This window comes from Netta rufina (assembly GCF_964035555.1).
Source record: "Netta rufina genome assembly, chromosome: 6".
Taxonomy (NCBI): Eukaryota; Metazoa; Chordata; class Aves; order Anseriformes; family Anatidae; genus Netta; species Netta rufina.
Window position 1 is genome coordinate 2,319,430 of NC_140129.1, and position 17,015 is coordinate 2,336,444.

The 17,015-nt window shown below is 42.2% G+C and overlaps 1 protein-coding gene across 3 annotated transcripts; it reads right to left on the reverse strand.

Annotated features, from left to right (window-relative positions):
• Positions 1–293: 293 nt before the first annotated feature.
• LOC311210967 (MOB-like protein phocein) lies at positions 294–16,963 on the reverse strand. Of its 3 annotated transcripts, XM_084289386.1 has the most exons (9): positions 16,719–16,963; positions 14,994–15,158; positions 7,848–7,910; positions 7,231–7,331; positions 5,902–5,944; positions 5,574–5,660; positions 4,586–4,665; positions 3,632–3,743; positions 294–2,676 (listed from the first exon to the last, which is right to left on the reverse strand). In XM_084289386.1, exons 1-9 carry the CDS (start codon positions 16,719–16,721, stop codon positions 2,545–2,547), a joined length of 786 nt encoding a protein of 261 aa, XP_084145512.1. In that variant the 5' UTR covers positions 16,722–16,963; the 3' UTR covers positions 294–2,544. The 3 variants fall into 3 exon arrangements, with proteins under 3 accessions (XP_084145512.1, XP_084145510.1, XP_084145511.1); XM_084289384.1 differs by lacking the exons at positions 14,994–15,158; positions 16,719–16,963 and adding an exon at positions 9,351–9,456; XM_084289385.1 differs by lacking the exons at positions 294–2,676; positions 3,632–3,743; positions 4,586–4,665; ... (2 more) ...; positions 7,231–7,331; positions 7,848–7,910 and adding exons at positions 12,863–13,224; positions 13,773–13,862.
• Between the last annotated feature and the right edge of the window lie 52 nt (positions 16,964–17,015).

Sequence of the window (17,015 nt, forward strand, 5' to 3'; positions counted from 1 at the left end):
TTCTACGTGACACATTGCCCATAACATGCTTGGAGTATTTGAAAGGCCCTCTTGTAGATCTCACTAACTCTCTAATTGTAAAACCAGCATTTTCTTAGTTGAGACATGTATGAATTTGAGGTCTGACCTTAAGGTGCTAAGGAATATTGCATTTCTCTGCTTTTGAAAGAAGAAATAGAACCTCAGCACACCTTGTAGATGGGAGAGCACCACATTTTGTCTTGGAACCATTCAGCTGCCTGTGTTTTTGGACGACTTGAAAAATGAGAATCACTTACCAAAATATAGCGGTCTGGATAAAGAAACAGTTTAATTTTAATTTTTTTTTCCTTTTTTACAATATATTTCAAAGACAGTTGCCTTCCCTATTAAGTAGATTGTAAGTTAAATCTGTTCATGTATTTACTAGACAAATCAATGGTTTGCTTAGGCAAAAGGAAGTTTTATGGTACCACTCAGGCACATGTGTGTACGCCGTACTCATGTAAACAACAGCAAGGGAAAATACAAGCAGTGTTTCACTTAGGCCTTATATAAAATCAATAGTAGAGCAAGTCAATTTTACAGTGCAAATCTGAATGAGAATAAACAGGATTAAAACTTCCAGAGTTTTGTTTTGAAGTGAAACTCCTAAAGCATAAGAAGAAGAAAAGAGGTTTAAAATTGTAATGCAGTCCTGAGCACCACATATTCTTCAATTTTGTAGAGGAGATGTAATCCGCAACACCAGTTACATGTTTTTGCCTGTCTCAGTCACTATGACCAGTATAAGCATGCAGCATGACTGTACTAAAGAACACACCATGAATGGTCCTACAGCAGACTGTAACAGAACTAAATAAATTGACTACTTCCAAAATAGTCTCTCTCCTACCTGCAGTACAAGCTTCAAGATACCTATCAAAATCAAGTAATCTGGTCCATACAAGGCAAGTTATAGCTAACTGTATAGACAATAACTAAAGCTATGCTCACTCAGACATCTCATGCAATTACCCTGCTGACAGTTAAATACAATGATAAACATGAGACACAAGAGCTGCTGAAGAACACAGCTGCTGAAGTACTTCAGAAGTTTAGTCTCTTTATTTTCTCATTGTTTTAAATTCCCTTTACATCCAGGTGGTACAGTTGCTTGAGGTGTGCTTGATTTGTATAAAGAAAAATAGAATTTAAGGCATGTTTAGTATATTATGAAAAAAGACTTAAAAATAGGTGAACTCCCTTCTGTCCAGGTAAGCATAACTTAACAAAGGGTAGTTTACAGAAACGACCTTGCTTGGCCTGTTCTGACCTGCTTAAAGAAATAGAAGAGGCCCCCTGCAACTTCCAAGAGAAACAACCAGCTACCTTTTTAAACAGATAAGCAAAATTAATTTAACATAAGAACTCTGCTAGTGCTTTTAGACCCTGCATTCATGCACACTTAGCAGTATGTCTCTGCTATATTAACACTAAAACATTTAATTCTATCATTCTAGACATAACAATTAAGCAGCACTCATGGAAATTGTCAGTTATTGCAAATCTGCAAAGAAAACTTGAAATAAACATCTAAAAGGGAGCAGAAGTAGTGTGAATCCAAATCTTTCTGTCAAAGAATATAATGCAGGTGAATTAAGAAAAACAAATTAACTTACGTTGAAAATATGATTAACTCCTGCATGGAGTCAGGTACTTAATGTTTTTACTAAAAATATAAGCAAATACTATGCTAGCGGGTTATGTAGTGTAATGTGAATATTTATGTGAGGTATAATTTGTAAGCCATTGCCATAAATATGTACAGGTATAAGCCATTGAGTTTTCTGCCACAGTTAGGCTGTAGAGAAGTCGTGGACTGGAGAACAGCAGAGGTCTGTTGTAGCAGGACAGAAACCACCCTCTGCTGTACACAAGCCTCCACTGGTAACAAAACAAAAAGTCCAGAAAGTATGTTAGACATATATCAAGAATATATACGTTCAACAGCATAGTAAAATTATCCTTTAGGTATTACTAATACTATAGATGCTATTATTGTTTGGATATACACATACAGGAATATGCACATCCAAAAGTAAATCTTCAAAGCTATCTTAAAAAAATAAAAGCTAAATTAGGGATAAGCTACACTGCAAAGAGCTTCCTGCAGAATTATATATTTAAGGTGATAATCTTTGAACTAGCATAGCTACTGCATTAAAAAATGGCTTGCTGTGTAATGTTAATCTTGCTTTTTTTCCCACCCAATCTGACACATCTTCAGGATTGTGATTCAATGATTGTTTAGCAGCAATTTTAAAGAACTGTAAATTCTTTTATTAACAAGCATTATAAACAGATACTACTACTTTTATTTAAAAACCATGAGTGCCACATTGATGAATATACAGCTCATGAATAACTTAAAGTATTTCCCATATTAAAAGGCAATGCACACAGCATACAAAAAGTATACTAAAAGCTATGAGGATACGTGATTGAAGTGTCTAAAATGATATATACAGTACATAATTAATGTTTTGTTTGTATTCAGTATAGACTTCTGTACTACCATCCCCATCATGCCTCACTCTCCCCTGCCACTGAGTTTTGCACTTCTTCTTCCAAAATGGGTACAATCAGGTTATCCTTGGACATCAGATTATACTTCATCACAAACTTAGTGAACCGATGACACAAGAAAGTTTCATTCTGGAGATGAAAAAAGGGGAGAAAATATATACAGAAGGAATATTGTAAGCAATTGAGGACAACATACCAAGATAAACTGCTTATATGTAATTGCCCCACTGGATTTAAAAGTCTTAAAAACAACAGTAGTAATGCTTAAATGATAAATTTGTTACTTCTTTTAAAGCTTTTCCTTTACTACTTGATTAACATACAATGAATCAAAACCCAAAGCTTAAGTCACAGCTCAATTTAACAGTACTTACACAAGAATATATTAAAATATCAGTGTTGTCCTGATCTACTCTAGAAGAGAACTTGAAGGTATTGTGAAACACCTTCAGCATATACTATTCCCAACAGAACAGGGCACAACCATTCCACAGCTGTTACAGCAACCTGAAGTGGCACTTGACAAGTGTTTCCTTTTACATCCAGTTACATCCCTAATCTCCTTTCTAGTTATCAATTTCTGCTTTTCAGTAAAAATAACTAACCCTGGATGTTACTGGAGGTGCACAAAGTACCACCAGTTTATTTGCTTCTTTGCAGTTTTACAATTACAATCCTTTAACTGGCGTGTAACACATACCATCAGGACACACATACATGTAAGCTGTAATACCTATACAAAGTGCTTGAATACATTCAGGATTTTTTTCTTAATGTGTTGCCTGTATAAAAACTCCTAAATTCTATCCCTTCCAAGTAAGAGAAAGGATAATCAACTGAATAAATTCACTATATAAATTAATTTTAATTTATATATATGCATACGCAAATACACCTTTCAAGTTAAGACTAAGTTACAGCATGGAATTTCAGTTCTTAAAAGCGTCATCCACTACAATCAATACTTTACTTGGGTGCAGATTTTCAGCTAGCAATAAACAAAGTGTATAATACAATTATATCACAGCTGTAACTTCAGTAAATGCCTTCACTCGAGAAGTAATTGAACTATTAAACTACTTACTTCATATTCATCAAATATCTGCCGATGATGAAAATAAGCATGTGAAAATATTCTGTAAATCCTTCGGCACACTGATCCTAATTTGGCTACAGAAGATTCCTTTATGCTAACCCTGTAAGCACCAGGAAAGAGGTTACCAGGAGAGATCTATTAAAACGACTAACTAAATACACATTGACAGGAATTCTGATTGCTAAACTGTACTGTCAAATTACATATGACATTAAGACTGAAGTTTTGCAGGCATCTGTCTGCAACTGCTTGTTTTTGCAAGAATAACACAAATGTTGCTGCATTCTGTACATTTTAAAATTGCCCCAGCTACAATAAAAAAGAAATAGCTTTTCCTGTAATATACAAATATCATCAGTTATTCTGGTGAGGGCTGGATTTCTGGTTTATGGCACTGATGAGCAAAGGGAAAGACTTCCAGCTGCACCTCCTCACCAATACAGGATTCACCATTTTGACTTCCCTTTTTAGGTTTCTATCATCCCACACATGGGCTGTGTCTTGAATACACTCAGTCTGTCTTCTGTGCTTACTGATGTCCTGCATTAGGGTGAGGTTAGTTTCTGGAGATTTTCAGTGGAGCAGTGTTCAAGCCCTTTGAGTCACTGCATCCCTCCAAAGGCCATCCTGTTACTTAGATTGGCACTACTCTAATGGAAGCGCCACAGTAACACTGACAGATAATAGGAAAAGAAACATTTCCCACCTAAAAAGCACCCATCAGCTCCGGTAAGAGGCAGACTATTTCAACAGGCAGGAATTCTTCCTTGGCTTACCAGTGACAGTAGCTGCACTAGCACCACTGACACATTCTGTAGGATTTCTGATCGTTTCAGTAGTAGTCCATGAAGAACATGTAACACATTTCTATGTGGTTGCTAAGCAAGACTTTAGGTGCCATCTGCTCCCCCCACCTCTCCTTCCAAAAGAAAGCACTTTTACCTGCTGGGGAAATATTTATTGCTATTCAGAAGACATGCAGCTCCATCAAGTGTGTGTCTGGTATAATCGATAGCAGGACACTACAAAACACAGAGTGAACAAGCACATGCATGAGTGCGTGCATAATATTATCATGTAACACGCTTAAAGAAAAATTTTTTAATTCAGTTTCCTGATCACTAGCCATTTTTGCTTCAGAAGTTTCATGTAGCTTCTCTGAAGGTCCAACTACATTTCCTCCTATTGCTTCTCTGTTTTATAACCCATGTCAATTATTTCAAGAGAAAAGTTGCTATGGAAATTTGATCACGTACACGAGTAGTGAATTTTATGCATCTCCTTAAGTAATACCGTATAATAAGAGTACATATTGGAAGTACACTAGCATTATGTCACAGGTCACTTGCTTTCCACATTGTCAAGTTGCCAGAGTGTTTCTTTTACAGCTTAAACTAATACCCTAAAAAAATATAATTAAAAAAAAAATGACCCTAAGTATACCTTGTTAAAAGAAAGTCAAGATGAACTAGGACAGGCAGAAACCGATCAGGAATGTCTGCTAGTTTTGTTGTCCCCTAGTTGCAGGAAAATGACTTCTCGGTTGTACATTTTTGTCAGCAGTCTCTCAGAGTTGCATCACCCACTGTCTGACCACGGGGTGATGGCTATTATCAATGTGGAAAACTGCAGACGAAGGATGTGTTCAGAGATAAACCAGTATTACCTCCTCTTCTCACTGACTGGGAACCAGAGCTGGATGAAACGCAGTCTGTGCTGCTGTAAAAAGCAGCTCTTTCCTACCTCATCCCATACTTCTGTAAACACGCTAACAAATAGGAAAGAAGGAAACATCAAGTGATTATTCCTAACGCAGACATAAGCTCTCAGTTTGACTAAAAGGCCAACTCTAATGGTCTCCCCAGAAACACAGGAGCTGCGGAAGAAAATCTTATGCCAGTCGGGGCACTTTTACAAAATACATCCATACCTCTTTGGGAGTTTTATGAGCTGCACAAAGAAAAATCCATTGTTCAGTTGCTGTCATCTGAGTACATGTGTCTGGATGACATTCACTCTGTTAAAACAATTGTTTGGTTATGAAATCACCCAACAGCAACAATCTGATGGTTTTCTGAAATCACTTGTCTACCACCAAAGAGTTATTTGCCAGAAGCCTTTAAAACACTAAAAAACTTACCTGAAACCACTGCTTAAGATTTTAATTTAATAGAAGTAAAGCTCTACAAACTCTGCAGCTTATGTACAAGAGGAGTCTCTTCCCTGACACAATATAAAAATATCAGGAAAATAATTACCTGAAGCTTGACAGCTAGTCCATTGAGCTCAAGGCAGAATTGTCTAAAAAAAAAGAATTTGAACACAGCAGCATCAAAATCAAGCAATTTGATTTCGCGCTGGAAACACTGGATACAAGACAAAATGAAACATTCTGGTCTTCTTCACAGATCTCTAAAGATGTTTTGTAATTATTGCTTTTAAACTGGAAAAAATAACATGAAAAAAATCATACCTAAAGAATATCATCACATAATTTCAGCTAGTAAGACACCTGAAAAGGCAGATGTGCCTTTTAATTAACACACTATAAAACTCTATAACACTCATTGAAAGATAGAGAATGCATAGCTTTTTACTTAACAAAACAATTATATTTTAATTCTTATCTGATAGTAGAGGCTAAGCTTAACAAATAATTTAGTGGAGGCATTTAAGCTTTGTTAGGTTAGAAATGCTATTTCACAAACAAAGATCCAAAAAAAAAAATATTAACACTTCAAGAAAATCCATTTCTTAAGAGTGTGAATTTTAAATTCATATAGATTAATCACTCCATCCTTCTAAGATACACTTCCTCCAAATCAAAGTACCTAAAGTCCCACCAAAGAACAGGACTTCCAGATACACTGTTTCCACTAGAATGTACCTGGAAGTATATTTTTTAACTTAGGGAATTCAGTAACACCACCAAACTACAAGAGATAACTGAATAAACTTTACAGAAGTGCTAAGAATTTAGAGAACTCACTTCTATGAATCTACTGTGATTTTCAATGTACATGAGACAACAAAGGAAATTCTTAAAATGTGTCTTTTGCCATTGTACATGTACACTTTTTTCCTTTTTTGAGGAAATATCTATTGGAAATATTATCAGAGAAGACAAAAAAAAAAAAAAAAAAAAAGAAAATGAGAGGCAGAAGATCATGACCTATACATCTAGGATGAGAACTATTTCTGAAAATACATTTGATAAAGTTAGAAGATAAGCTTAATAAGAAAAATAACCAGTGGAGATGAAGAACTGATGATTCTAGGAGAAAGTCATGTGGAAATTCATGACTCTATTTTCATATTCCAAGTATGCCAGAATAATTTTTGAAGTGAAGTACAATCATTTTATTAAAAAAAATGCTGCATCAGAGAGCATTATACATCTTTAGAAAAAAACAAGGAATTCAGAAAACAATACAACACAAAATTATCAAAATATTTTGTAGTAGAAATATCACATTTCATTTAAGTTACTTTTAACCTGTCATATTCCAAAAAAAAAAAAATCAGTACCACTATCAATATACAAAACTTGTTATCAGAACACTACATTGATGAAGATGGATTCTTACCTTAAATGTTCATACTTCCACACACCTTCATCCTGGCCTTCAGGAGGTTCAAGGATCTTATCAATGTTGGAACAGTCTGCCCTTATGTTTTGCTGAATATACTGGGGGAGGGGGATGGACAATAAGATCTTCTTGTAATTATAGTATGTATTTAGGACTTCACTGCATCTTTAAGAGACTTTTTCCCAGAGATGAAAAAGTCATTTTCCTTTTTATTTAAAAAGTGATTGATAGTCTAAAAAGTTAAGAAGTTCATGGGTGGAGTAAGGCAACTGGTATAAAAAAAAAGAATACTAGATCTGAAAAAAATCTTGTTCTGAATTAAAAAAGGTAAAATAATGGGTAAATTGCATAGCTTTTTTACAAAATCCTTCTCAAACAAAAGAACCCCTTGGGAAATCCCACCATTTCCTTATATCTGATCTGTTTAAATCATACATGAGAATTCTAGCTATTTCTTCATATCCAATTAATAATTACATTTATTTATGTAAGTTGCTTATGAAACTCACTCTTGTGCAGCAACACTAAGCAGACAAATAGCATGCCACATTCCCTGTTGTTTTTAACCAGTAAAATACAAAATTTGGGAACCTGAACTTAAAAAACAAGAGTACCTGCTGAACAGCTAATGTACTATCCATTTCTTCAAAGGATTCATCAGGCCAATTGTAGAAATCCTGTTAACAGAAGTTTAAACCAAGTTAACAAAAATACAGGGAGAGAAATAAAAGCACACAACTAACAGTACGCTTAAGTACGCAGGAAAATAGATGTAGAATTAGTTTACACAATTCCAGGAAGCAGCATCTTAGCAGAAGCAGCACACAAACTTGGCAAGAACAGGGTGAAATGGCACTTATGCTCCTCAAGTGGCAATATGAGAACATCTTGAAATCAAATTCCTACTTGATCTGGCATACCATAAACTTCCTCTCTTCCACACATCTTGTTCTAACAGCTATGCAGCCTGTCTTTCTTAGACGAAATATTTGCATATGGTGCTGACCCAATCATGTAAGAATGGGGAAGATAAGAGGTCTTTAGAGAGAACCATTATACAATCAATAGTGAATTAAAACCCTGGTGATAATATTCTTGTAATAATACACCATTGGAAACGCCCTCTCTAACCTGAGGAAACACAACACAGCGCTGCCCAGCACAGCACTACCTTCTGCCGGCACGGTCAGAGCGCTGTGTCACTGGACAGGTATGGGCTCTGCTAGCCCCCAGTGTCTGCTCCTAACAAAGAGAAAAGCCACCTCAAGTTTTGCACCAGATCCAGCAATTCACATCTGGTGGAAATACAGTAATCTCAGATATATAAAGAAATGCGAAGTTAGAAAATGTGTATCTAAAATTCAGTGCTACTCCCTCTTTTTGCCCAGAAACATTACACGTCAGTCTCCCGCAGCCCTCCTCACAGGTCAAAGTAAAGCCTGCGAGCTGCTCCTGAGCGAGCACCGCCAGCTGCAGCGGGGCAGTGAATAGCCAGTGCCTCGGCGTCCGGTACTTCCACGGACATGCAGAGCAGCCCCTTGGTCCTATCAGCCACAACGACGAGTTACACACGGCCACAGAACAAGGTGATCGCATCCATTTCTTCCTCTTTTCAACAGATTTCTCCAACCAACGCAGGCTTCTGTCACCGAACCACCGCCAGCTCCGTGCCGTGAGCGCCCCGGGACGCCCCAGAGCCCTGCCCGCGGCCCCTGCCCCTGCTGCCGGCGGCCTCCCCCTGCCCGGCCCGGGGCTGTGCCCCCCCCCCCGCCCTGTGCGCTACGAGGCGGGGAGCGGCGTTTGCTCACGCAGCGCTCCTGACACGGGGCCTCCGCGGCCGCGACCCGAGCGGACCCCGACCCCCGCCCCGCAGGGCCTCGCCCCCGCCCGGGGCACCACCGCGCACCCCCGGGCCCGCCCTTCGGGGACGCCGCAAGGCCCAGGGGAGCGGCGGCGGCCTCCTGCCGACGGCCTGGGCCCGGCCGCGGGGCGCGGGGCGGCCCCGCCGCGCCAGGCCAGGCCCCGCCGGCCGCCCGGGCCCCGCGCCTCGGCGGCGGCGCTGCCGGCCCCGGCCCCGGCCCCGGCCTCGGCCCCGGCCCCGGCCCCCCGCGGCTCACCTGGGCCTTGGTGCCCGGCCTGTTCCGCCTCAGCACGGCCGTGCCCTCCGCCATGACCATAGTGACAGCGCCGCCAGGACCCGGATGCGGCAGCGCCGGGCGGGGCGGAGCGGGGCGGCGACGGCGCAGGGGAAGGGAGGGAGGGAGGGAGGCAGGGAGCGCCCGCGGGCCTCGCGAGAGGCGGCGGAGCGACGACGGGGACGGGGACGGGGACGGGGCCGGGGACGGGGACGGGCGGCCCTCGGCCGGCGCCGCGAGATGGCGGCTCGGAGCCTCAGCGCCGCCGGGCCTCAGCGTGTGCTGGGGAAGAAAACGGCGTTCATGTGGCACTGGCAGCTCGCAGCAGGCCGGGGGAGGGGTTCCTGTTGCAAGCACCCGGGGGGACTGCACGGAGCTCGCGTTGCTGGAGGATGAGAGAAAAAATAAAAGCGGAAAGATGGCCTGTTCTGGAGAATAAGCGGTAGGGAGGAACGGGGAATAGGCCAGGAAGGGTGAATCGCTGCACAGCGATGAGAAACAGGGAATTGCCAATCCCTGTCTGAGCGTTTGTACCGAGCAGAGCGGCGGCTCCCCCCGTGCTGCACCCTCGTGCAGGGGGCACCCTTCGCTGTGGGCCCCTGGGGGCAGATGGCGCCTGTTACTCGTTTACCTGCAGAGCTGCCGGTCAGCATTCCTGCCCCCGGGATGCTGGACGGGCCGGTCACATGGGAGAACTCAGCGCTTCCAAGGTTAATAAACCACGAAAAGGTTAACAACATTGGGAGAAATTGGTGCACCAGGATGAAGGATGTAAATGTCATGTTACCACATTGGATCTGCTGTAATCCAACATTAACTTTTTAATGAGATTGATTTATAATTAGCCAGTCCAGAAATAAAGGCAATGCTAGTGGTTTCAGTCCCTTATAATACAGCGTTGTGTTGTTTTTTAACCAGCTCCAAGGTTAAACTGGTATCTAAAGCACAGAGGAGTGGGGAGATTTGACATTTTCATTTGTCCCTGACTTTTATTTCATGGACATCTTGCTTCTGAAACACAAGCAAATCTGGCTGAGAATGTTGGTGTGTTGGCTCAGTCTGAAACTCACTCGGTTTTACAGAAAAAGGAAGGAAATCTGCAGTGCTTCTTGGGCAGTTGGTAGCTGTAGGTCTTTTGTTGCCCCTTAGTAATTACCTTGGTATTTCTGGAAGATGCTTCTTATGTATTGGATTTCAAGTGGGTTTTAAATAAAATCTGATAGTCATCAGTAATTTCACTTTTTTTTTTTTTTCCCCCATTTTTTTTACCAGGTCCACATTGTCTTATCCCCTTCATGAGTAAGAAGTGGAATATTTGGCCACGATCATCTAATTCCTGTGCTGTTAGGGACCTGACTTTCCTTTCTAGGCTTTCTACCAGCATGTGTGAGCTCCATCCTTTTCTTACCGTGGCAGGGTAACATGACGAGGACAGTAAAGGCTTTCTGAAAATTCTATTGCTGCTGCTAGTGGAACCTTTTCCCGGAAGGGAACTACGAAAAGTAGGTGGAGCCCGCTTTGTTCTTACGCTTCAGACAGCTGGGAAGAACTGGATTCCCACCAAAAAGCAAATACGGCAGCATGTAACATTTTTGCCACAAATTAGAGCTTGGAAATAATCTAGAAAACAGTGGAATAAAGTCTAAATTCTCACAGGGAAAATGCAGTAGTGAAAGAGCATTTGTGATTCATACTGTCCTCCCCTCTAAAGCGCAGGGACATAGGGATATAAAATCTGGTATGCAGCCAGGAACTTAAAAGGCAGTGATGGCAGAGGATCACCTTGGCAATGTTCTAAGTTCCCCTGTCCTTGCTTGTAATGATAGCCTTATGGTGCAAGAATAAAATGTTCTGTGTCTGCTGACCCATCAGACGCTCAGGCACATCCTCCACTTAACTAGGCAGAGGAGCGCTTTTTTTTCTTCCATCCACATATTTCTTAGTCCTATGAAATGTCTCAAGAAAATGTGACATTGTTTTTAAACAGATTAAAGCAGCTCCTCATGAACAAGAACTGTAAACCTCCCAATGCTGCTTGCTGTGAGTGGGAATCTGACATAAAGTGTCTTTAAAAGACAGCATTTAAATTAAGCTGAGGCGTTAGGCTTAAACTTTTGCCTGTTGGATGTTGCTTCCTAGTGCACCATTTTCTCATCAAGATGTTACCTGGTTTCCATAAGCTAAGTAAGCTGTAAACATATTACACACCTTCCCCACCTCGCTGTGCCTACAGCAGAACACCTACCTTATCAGGGAAGGTAAACGCACGCTTGCTGCAGTGGAAGATAATTCTTTTCAATGAGTTTGTTTCATTATGCAATGAATTGTCTGTTAACAGAGGGGAACAAGACAACAGCCCAGAGCATCAAACATAGCTCCATGCTGGGTGGTAACTGGCATCTACAACAGCAACAGATCAGCTCTATGAAGTTTATCTGGGGAAGAAAGAAGGGAGCCCTAACTGCCCCAGCAGAAAATAATTGCTTTAGAATACATCAGAATCAAGTCATTGTCCCCCTGCAACTACCTGCAGTTCTGAGAAGTATTTTTTATTTCAGGCATTCCTGGTTATCTCCAGAAGAAAACAACGCAGCTCACAGTTTATCTAGCAACGTTGATTCCATAATGGCTTGAATTTAACGTGAAAGAACTGACTTAACTACTATTAGTTTCAGTAGCTGAAAGTCCTATAGGGATTTATTTCACGTAAGATTACACAAAAGCCTTTTAGGACAGCACATGTTCTCAAATGGTGCTAGATCAACATAGACTGACTCTGAAGGCATCGTTAGGAGCAGTATAAAGTTCAGATCTGTTCAGTCACGTGCAAATAATCCTTTCCCAAGGCAAAACAGGGTGGTTAAAAGTATATAAATGTGATTGCTTCAGCATTACTTGAGTAAATACCTTACTCTTTAAGAAGGCTGCACTAAGGATAAATGAAGTGTAACTTGTCAAATACACTGTCAGCACTCTGTAAGTTGTGGGACAGGTGGAAAGATCTGGTTTGAGATAAAGCAAATTGCTTCACGAATTGCTACATTAAGATCAGCACCAGCTCCAATTCCATCAATTAACTTATATAGGAAAGTTACTCTCTTTCTACCTGTAAAGTGTTAGAATTCCTACTAAAGGCACCACCTGTAACAAGCTCTGTGCAGTGTTTTGCAGCAGGCTGTTTGTGGCAGGGTTGTTTGCTTTATCTTGCTATGTACCAAACACCCTGTCATCTACTGCTAGACGATGATGGAAGTGAAGATGAAGTTAAAAACCGTCTGTTACTTGAGATAAAGCTCAATGTGTCCCAAAGCTAGCTGAAACAGTTTCCATCACTTTATCTGCAATAACACTTCCAAAGTAGTCCCACAACTTTAGGCAAGCTTATTGAAAGTAATGTATTACAACAACTGAAATGTTTCAGAAAGTAGTTCAAGATATTACACAGCTGAGGCTCAGTTTCACAGAGCAGTAGCAGAAACTGAGACAGAAGCAGAACAGTTTCAAGAAATTTATTGTAAAGGCCTTTACAGTCTCAGTACACAGGTAAGGATATAAAAATGTTGTCGTTTGGAATAATTAAGGCTGGTTGGTGGTCACCTGCATTTCACTGTTCAATGGAACTCAAGAAAGAGCAACCGACTTCTGACTGCACACACTTTTATTTGTGTTCCATCATTACAGTGAGATCACAAGTTATTTCAGAGAGTCAATGCCTGCATCTTATAAAATAAAGGACATTATTTACATGATGAAAGAAAGGATTTCAGTATTTTAGTGGAATGGATGACTGATACTGCAACCAACTTCAGTCCAGGTACTTCCCAAGGATGTCACCATCTCTAAACAAGTAGTAGTCCTGCAAGTAAAAAAAACATTATTTGTCACGTGGGTTGTTTTATCACTTGTTTTGCAGATAACCATCAGGGCTACTGTATATCATGAAGTACAAAATCAAAGTGACCTAAGACTTGTTCTACCTGTTGACTTCAGGGAAAGATTTTTGTTCATAGGACACAGTTTGGGCAGGCCATCAAGTTACTGTTTTTAGTAGGAGGAAGTACAAGCACGGTCACAGGACAATCTGTAAGCTTTCCCTGTCAAAAGCAAGGATACCCCCAGTAATTTCAAATCACTTTTGGCTTCTCACTGATATGTGCTCAGCATATGAAGTCACCTCACCCACCCAACGAAGATAAGGCCAGATGTTTCTTTGCTTACTTTATTTTAAACGGGATGGAAGTACCAAGTACTACAGGTACAAGAATGTAACTTGATTCAACCACTTTAATACCAACGGCATCTGCCGAATGCAGCTAATCCCATTAAATAACTACAGTATTTATTACTGACAATGTGACACTTGGGAACCAGCTTAATGTGCATTCACGACATTGGGAAACCTACCTTATCTTCTAGTACAATCTTTGTACCACCATATTCTGGTAACAAAACCTTTTCACCAACTTTAACGCTCACTGGATGTATCTCACCATCCTGAAACAAACAAAAAAAGTTATCCATATTGCCATGATCTACCCACAAAAAGCATTCAAGATACCACACTAACTCTACATTTTATTTGTAGAGTGAAACTAGAAAACAATTTTGTCCGTAGAGTTTCTTTCTTTCTAAAAGGGACAGAGAAAGTCCATTTTCATATTCTAAAACCATGGCCAATTTTTTGAAGTGCCAGTTACAAGTACTTTACCATGTTGAGCGCTGAAAAGTTACTCAAAGTAACACTGGCAAATCTATATCCTTTTTAGAACCATGTGATAAAGTTAAGTATCAACACATTAGTCAAATATTAGCATCATTTCACAATATGAATTTTTGAGAAGAGAGACAAAAAAAAGCACGGTATCTGTAGAGGACTCACAATTAAGGAAGCCCGAGTCAACATGCCCAAGTTAAATTTTAACCTGTTTTCTACCATTGGTACTAAATAAACACTGCTTTGGTGGGGAAAAAAATTTCCAGTGCTGAAGCCTGTTGCCACAGGCATTTTAAGACTGTGAAATGAAATTAAGACTGCCTTTTTTTTTTTTTTTTTTTTTTTTAAGATCCCAGATGAGCAATCAACATGGCAAGTTTATGAAAGCTGATTTACCATTTCAATTCATTCCTGATTTTTTTTTTCTCTCTAGTGACCACAGCCTTTAGAGACCATGATTGTTTGCACAGCACAAGCCAGTGAACACCACGTTCTGCAAATCCACCCTGCTCATGAGCCATGTAACTTTAGGCATGTAATCATTTGAACAAAAGAAGACTACCCCAGGCAAAGCATTGAAGGATTGAAGCAATAAAGAGAAGACACCCCCAAAACACTCAATATTAGAAGTCACTATTGTTTAAGGATGCTTGTAAATGCCAACAAATAATATTAAGTTTCCAAAGGCAAGTATTTTCCATTTTATAAATGATGAAAGAAAGTCTGGAATTCAAGGTCAGAGCCAGCAGGGGAACTTGGGATTTCCACCTCCTCTTTGAATTTGCACTTCGAACTTCAGCCATTAACCTCATCCATTTTTGTCAGATATCTTAAAACTTGCGCTGCAACCATCCCTTTCCCACTACATTTTTCCAGCTGCTGCGAACACCCAGATGTTTCAAGATATTTACCTTTCCTCTGGCTCCCGATCCAACTGCCACTACTGTTGCTTGTAGCACTTTCCCTTGAGCTTTTTCTGGAATCATGATTCCTCCTTTGGTTACAGTTTCAGCTGCACATCGTTCTACCAGAACACGATCAAACAGGGGAAGGAATTTCCTAAATGCTTTTCCTGCCTGTGGAAATAATTGTACATTAGAAAAGTAAAAACATTCCAGCAAAATTGCAATTAAAAGGTTTTTAAAACCACAGCTTTGTCTTTTGAGAGAAACCACAAGTTTAGAAATCTGATGAGCATTTAGTTTTAAGTGGCAAACACACACCACCTTTGATTGCACCAGACATCGATGGAGAAATGAGGAAGGCTGTTAGAGCTGTCCCACATCGCAAGGCAAAAGCAGCAGCCTCTTGAGCAGCCTTCAGGGGCACATATTGGGCAACGTTTGCACTTGAGCCATACAAAGCTCCTGGTCCAGGTGAGGGAACAAACCACCACCAGGTGGAGCAGCCACCTCACGTGGCTGCAAGCACCACGCGCTTTTAATCCTATGAACAGTTAGTTACTACAGTTCGTGAGCACAGTTAGAAAACCTATTTTTAAATTCACACACAGATTTAATGAAGATTAAGGACTTCTTAGGACAGTTGCATTCTTGTTCGTTGTAGTGGAGTCTTCTACAATAAAGAAGTTAAAGTCTGGCCAGGCTCCCCACGTTGGTCTTTTTCAGGTAACTTCAAGACTTAACATCTCACACGATGTGATACAACTTCTTTCGTCTGAAGTCTGAAGCAAGAGCGCTGTTATTTGGATTGATTTCTACGAATAAACTGTAACTTCACAAAAACATTTAGATTTATACCCCTAGGAACAGGGAAACAGGCACGTTCCTACCTTGACTGCTTTTCCTTCACATAGAAGAATAGTCATTATCTGCCTCTACTTCAGGGTTAACTGGCTTTTTAAAGCAGTTTGCTGCGACTGGTTGCACAAACACAAGGACAGAATCCCACTGAGCAGGGGTCAGGGAGAAGGAACTTGCTTTGATTTGGGTGGAAAGCTATGGAGCCGTGCCAGGTCACGTGGAGACAGTGCTCCGTGAGACAGGGACCCTGGGCACGCAGGGAGCACGCTGATGGAAGCCACTAGAAGCCAGGGCCTGGCGTCCACGTGCCCCTCTGCGACACTCACCGGTGTGTGCACAGGAGCTTTAAAAACAGGTTTAGTTAAAGGCAAGAAAAGAGCATGAAAGCTGCCTCCCTCGAGAAGATGGCTGATACCAGCAGAAAGATAAAAAAGAAAAGATGTTAAGAGCTGCCAATTACGATCGGTTTTGTTCTATAAGGTTAATATTGCTGATTATTTTTTTAAAGGGGCGTTGAGCGTTTAGCTGAAAGGAGCAATTCGATGCAAGAACACAGGCGTTTGACGCTAAGCCCTACGGAACGGCACCTCCGTGCTCCCGGAGTCACCAGGATGGGGCGTGAGCGCGGAGCAGGGACAGCGCTGCCCTGCCCCGGCTCTCCTTCCACAGGCGCTCGCACGAGGCCGCGGACGAGTGACCGGGCGCGGCACCGGGGGCCCCGCAGCTCCCCCGCAAGGACTCCGTGACCTTGCGGCCCCCCCGCCCGCAGCGCCCGGCACGCGGGGGGCCGCGGGCAGCGCCAGCACCGCCGGGGCCCCGCGGGCGGCTCCCCCCAGCCGCGCCCCCCCCCAGCCGCCCCCGCCCCGCTCTCACCATGCTGCTGCTGCCGCCCCGAGCGCCCCGTGCCCGCCGCAGGAAGGGCAGCGTCTGCGCATGCGCCGCCGGCCGCCCAGCCCCGGGGCGGAGCCCGGCCCTGCCGCCGCCGCCGCCGCTGCCTCCGCCGCTGCCGCGCTCCCCGCCCCGCCCCGCCCCTCCCCCGCGCCCCGCTCGCTGGCGGCCGCCCCGGGGGCCCCGCGGTGCCCGGCGGCGAGGCGGAGCCGCCCCCTGACCCCGGGGCGGGCGCGAGCGTTCCAGAACGTTCTGGAAGCGCCGGGCCCCGCAACCTGCACT